Source organism: Mytilus trossulus, chromosome 9 (genome assembly GCF_036588685.1).
Source record: "Mytilus trossulus isolate FHL-02 chromosome 9, PNRI_Mtr1.1.1.hap1, whole genome shotgun sequence".
Classification (NCBI taxonomy): domain Eukaryota; kingdom Metazoa; phylum Mollusca; class Bivalvia; order Mytilida; family Mytilidae; genus Mytilus; species Mytilus trossulus.
Window position 1 is genome coordinate 68,216,133 of NC_086381.1, and position 5,830 is coordinate 68,221,962.

Below are 5,830 nucleotides of genomic sequence, written 5' to 3' on the forward strand. Positions count from 1 at the left end.
AATACAGTTTTCCCATGATCCTTTATTCTACAATAGACATACCCGCATATAACAGTAAAAATGAACTAGCTGGATTCGCACTTTATATACACTGATTAGGACATTAACGGTTTTATTGAATATAAGTTTTTTCCCGAAGCATGAGTTGAACCCATATGATTTTAAAAGTTCAGCAAAAATAGTGTACATAATTCCAATGAACTTAAAATCACGTTCATGAGACCTCATAATTAAAATTAGATTGAATCGTGAAACGTTTATCTATCTCAAAGATAAGACAGAAATCACCTTTTATAAGTGAAACTCGTTACTAAACATTTCACATACTATCTGTTCTAATTGAGCCTATAGGATTAAACATGAAGATCGCCATAATTTTAGTTGCTTGCATGATTGGTGAGTTTAAAATAATACTCTGGTAGTTGTATGGCAATTTCTTACTATTGTCCTTACATGTATGTATAATGTATTAAATGTACTTATATTGTTTTACATGCACGTATATTGTATTGCATTATAGATACATGTATGCACAGACACATGTTTTCTTATCTTAAAGATATGCAAAGGTTTCGTGATTCCCTCTCACAATAATTCTGAGTTACAATAGAAGAAGACAAATGAATGCTAAGATTCGCTTTCACAAGTTTATTGCTGAACGTTTAAATAGAAATACAAGATGTTCTCCCTTTTAATGCAAGATTACACCACAATTGAAAGTATTATCTGTCATATTTATTAACTTCAGTCTCGCGCGTGTATACATATTCGTATTTTTCATCATTTGCTTTAACATAGGGTTTTAAAATAATATCAGCGTTTGTCTAGTGTATTTCTTATTGTAATTGGAACTTTGGAAGACGGGTCAAGTCTGCACTATATCCTGAAGCTGTTTTACGCCGTGTCTACAAGCTACTCCGTTGATGTTCACGCTTTTAAGTAATTGTCATGCTAAATTATGATCGTACATATTTTCTTTCTTTGACAAATAATTAATTTTTACATGTATTCCATGGTTTTCTCCATCAATTTACAGCTGTAGCGTAATCATCAGTGTTGAAGGAATTCTGCTAAAAAAACAAGATTAGTGATTTTACCCTATGTTGAAGGCCTAACTGTAAATACACTGTTCCTTTGATTTGTTTGTTTGTTGCTGTCCTTTCTTGATTGTGTATCATGGATAAATTCCGCATTACTTTTTGTATCTTTTTTTAAATAAAAAATTCCGACATGATAAATTGTAGTCAATATATATAATCCGTTTAAAAAATCTTTAGGGAGATTGCGATGAATTTAATAAACTTCTACGTACGTACATAATTTACATTTTAGCTATCGTTGCCGGAGAGACATGTACAGGCAACTCAAACTTGAACTCTGAATGCTCACATCTCAACTGTGATGGTGGCTGGCATTTGGCATGTGTTAACACACAATGTACATGTGTTGAAAACACAGCTCATAGTAAGTGCACGTTTTAAATCTTAATTTAGAAACTTAAGATAAATCTAACTTTGTGATGATGAATTGTCGTAAATCAACTTTGAAAAAGACCCTGCATCATCTTCGAGTGCATCTTTATTCAACAAAAATCAAAATTAGAAGGCTATAGAAAAACCTTTCTGTATACGGGGCGCCGAATGGGACTCTTGTGGTTTTGTACTCAAAATTCAATTTTGTACGGACAAAAGTGACTTTTGTTCAACAAAAATGAGTTCAGTTTAACAAAATTTGTATCATACTACAAATTTAAAATTGTGTCATACAAAATTATCTATCAGCGGACAAAAGTCACTTTTGTCATGACAAAATTCATTTTTGTTACACAGAATTGACTTTTGTTACCTAATTTGAAAATTGAGCGACAAAAGTCAATTTTGTATTCAAATTAGTTTAGTTTGGTTTCTGTGAACTAATTTGCATACAAAATCGACTTTTGTTACACAAAATTGACTTTTGTTACACAAAATTGACTTTTGTGAGACAAATTTTACAAAATTGATCAATGTGATCAACAAAATTGACAAAATTGACTTTTGTGAGACAAAATTAACCAATGTGAGACAAAAATGACTTTTGTCTCAACAAAATTGACAAAATTGAATTTTGTCTCAACAAAATTGACAAAATTGACTTTTGTGAGACAAAATTGACCAATGTGAGACAAAATTGACTTTTGTCTCAACAAAATTGAATTTTGTCTCAACAAATTGACAAAATTGAATTTTGTCTCAACAAAATTGACAAAATTGAATTTTGTCTCAACAAAATTGAATTTTGTCTCAACAAAATTGATTTTTGTCTCACGAAAGTCAATTTTGTCTCACGAAAGTCAATTTTGTCTCATAAAAGTCAATTTTGTTGTTACAAAATTGAATTTTGTCGTCACAAAAATGAATTTTGTCTCAACAAAATTAACAAAATTTACTTTTGTCACAACAAAATTGATTTTTGTCTCAACAAAAATGACAAAATTGACTTTTGTCTCAACAAAATTAACATAATTAACTTTTGTCTCAACAAAATTGACAAAATTGATTTTTGTGTCAACAAAAATGACAAAATTTACTTTTGTCTCAACAAAATTAACAAAATTGACTTTTGTCTCAACAAAAATGACAAAATTGAATTTTGTCTCACAAAATTGAATTTTGTCTCACAAAATTGAATTTTGTCTCACAAAAGTCAATTTTGTCTCACAAAAGTCAATTTTGTCACACAAAAGTCAATTATGTCTCACAAAAGTCAATTTTGTCTCACAAAAGTTAATTTTGTCTCACAAAAGTTAATTTTGTTTCACAAAAGTTAATTTTGTTTCACAAAAGTCAATTTTGTCTCACAAAATTGAATCTTACCTCACACAATTGACTTTTGTGATTTAATTTCCATATCAGGTAACAAAAGTCAATTTTGTATGCAAATATGTTTATATTTGCATATATTTGCATACCTTTTGTCATGTCAAATATGAATTTTGTCTACAAAAATGAATTTTGTCCACACAAATGAATTTTGTCATCACAAAATTGAAGTTCTCACAAAACAAGTCTGTAGCACATAGTTTTGTAAGACAAAAATGATTTTGTTATGACAGAATTGAATTTTGTACAAAACCACAAGAGTCCCATTCGGCGCCCCGTACTGTATGTTGAATCCGTATTTTCCGGAACTGTATTGTCTTAACCATGATTGTTGTGATGATGGCATCTATCAGTCTCTTATGGCGTTTGAATCCAAAGTCACAGGACGATAATTTGAAAGCTCTCCGTTTTATTTACATAATACTTGTCTTAAGTCCCCCAAACCTAAGTCAGGTATATTACACTACGATGTAGCACAAATAAAGTGTGCAGTTCTTGGCTTTTATCTGTTGTTTTCAGTTTTAAATCACCCCAACAATATCCCATCTGAATCAATACGTTCAAAGCATACTACCAGATGAGTAGTTCAGACTATGCTTTTGAGTACCCTTGTTTCAACATTGAACTCTGAATGGTTACCAGTCTTATTATGCATCTTTTTCGATCCTAATAACAATGTTTACTTGATTGTGATAATCTACCTAATATATATTGAAATATTGAAAATACTTTGATGCTTTGGCCTTGGTGATTAGAAATTCACAGAATTCTTAGGCGCCAAAACGATGAAGTTCGATAACTGTCTTTCAATGACTATAATAGTAAACGAAATTGATACCATAACTCATAAACGTAATGGGAATGCATGCACCTACTCAAATAAATATATTCATATGGCGTTTGAATTATTCATATGGCGTTTGATTGAATAATTTGTTATGGTTAATAAAACGGTCCAGTTAATAGATTTGTATGATAATGAGATTCAGACAAATAATTTTCCATGTTATTTCTGATACTAAAATAACAAGTAGCTTACAACATCGACCTGACCCACATTACTCGGTATGGTAGCAGAATGTTTTAGCAAATAGAGAGTAAAATATCAAACAAACGAGGTTCTTCAAAATGGCTTCTTTACTCTTATCCAGGGTCATTCATAAAATGAAATATTGACATGCATGTAATACATGTATATATAAGAATTGTAATTTAGTTAGAAATTGTGTATTTAAATGATTACTTAAATGCTATATTTATTATTTTAGCTTGTACCTCAAAGGCTGAATGTGATGCCGTGACATCCTGGGACTGCCCCAATCGTCGTCGTCATTGTGTCGATGGCACATGCAGATGTACCAGATTTTAATTGTACTTGTAATAAAAATGGCGAGATTTAGTATTTTCAGTTGTTGTTTTTTATTTACTATAACATATACGGAAATATAAGATATGATAATAATAATTTTCAAGGGTAAAGCCTTTTAAAATTGTTCCGCACTTCTAAGCCTACCAATAAAACAGAGATTGGACCAGTATCCTTAGCTGGGAGTGTGATGTTACTTTTCGGAGAATGAGGTCTACAATAAAGTCTAAAATGAATGACGTTTTCTATTGTTTATGAAAAAGGTAAGATATGTGATACTAAAACACGACATTGAAACAAAAATCTTACGACGCAAACATAAGACAAATGAGACCCACTTTGAACGTCTTTGACAACAGATAAATATATATGCAAAATATAAAGTGTTTAGTGATAAATGTAATCGATAATTTCACACATTTCCGTCCGAAGTGCTTTTTTGTACTTAAATTTCTTCCAGAAAGCTTGAAATGATGATCGGGGACATACAATATTAGACACTTTTTTCTTTGAGGCTGAGAAACTGGGGAAGGGCGATGTTTTACCGAGACCTTCCTCAGTTTTGTGTCGAATACAACTTTGTACTTGTTTGGCTTTATAACTATTTTAATATAAGATTAAGCATCGCTGATGTGTCTTATGAAGACGAAACGCGCGTCTGACGTACTAAATTATAATCCTGGTACTTTAAATTTGATAACTTACTACTGTAATATAACAGTTTTAATAGATTTAGAAAATAAATACAACTAGTTTCGGTATAAATAGAAAGATTGGGCGCAATATCAAGAAAAGAGACATCTGAGTAATCTTTGTTTGCATTAGGGAGGTTTTTTTTATATTAATTTCCAATTTTTTTAATAGATAACGTTATCCGAGTGAAATTAAATTCTATATAACTAAATCATGACCGCGTTGTTAGGACTCAAAATGAAATTTGTTATCTTCATTTAGAAAATAAACTGTATTTGTAAAATGATACCATATACAGGTAATTCACAATAAACTCATCAAAGGTACCAGAATTAAAATTTTATATTAACGCCACACGCGCGTTTCGTTTACAAAAGACTCGTCATAAAAAAAAATGTTAAAAGGCCAAATAAAGTTCAAAATATTGTTGCCGTTAATTTCGAACGGAATACAGCATGTCATTTCAAAAGTTACTATTCACTTATTTTCTTTATATTGACAATTGTTTTGAAATTATTTAGTCTATTGAATATACCGCGCTGAAGTACGTCCATTATTCATAGTTCATTATTCAATAATGAATAATGAACTATTCAATAATGAATAATGAACTATTCAATAATGAATAATGAACTATTCAATAATGAATAATGAACTATTCAATAATGAATAATGAACTATTCAATACTGAATAATGAACTATTCAATACTGAATAATGAACTATTCAATAATGAATAATGAACTATTCAATAATGAATAATGAACTATTCAATAATGAATAATGAACTATGAATAATGGACGAACTTCAGTCCGGTATTGAATATATGGTTCGCTAGGCACTTAGGTGAGGTTTTGGAATAAGTGTCAAATGTTCGGACTCCTTGGTGTTTTCCAAGCGATACAAGGTA

The 5,830-nt window shown here is 30.4% G+C and overlaps 1 protein-coding gene across 1 annotated transcript; it reads left to right on the forward strand.

The window, feature by feature from the left end:
- The first annotated feature begins 264 nt into the window (after nt 1–264).
- LOC134684172 (serine protease inhibitor Cvsi-2-like) lies at nt 265–4,261 on the forward strand. The gene is made up of 3 exons (XM_063543444.1): nt 265–396; nt 1,333–1,464; nt 4,130–4,261. Exons 1-3 carry the CDS (start codon nt 360–362, stop codon nt 4,228–4,230), a joined length of 270 nt encoding a protein of 89 aa, XP_063399514.1. The 5' UTR covers nt 265–359; the 3' UTR covers nt 4,231–4,261.
- The last annotated feature ends 1,569 nt before the right edge of the window (nt 4,262–5,830 follow it).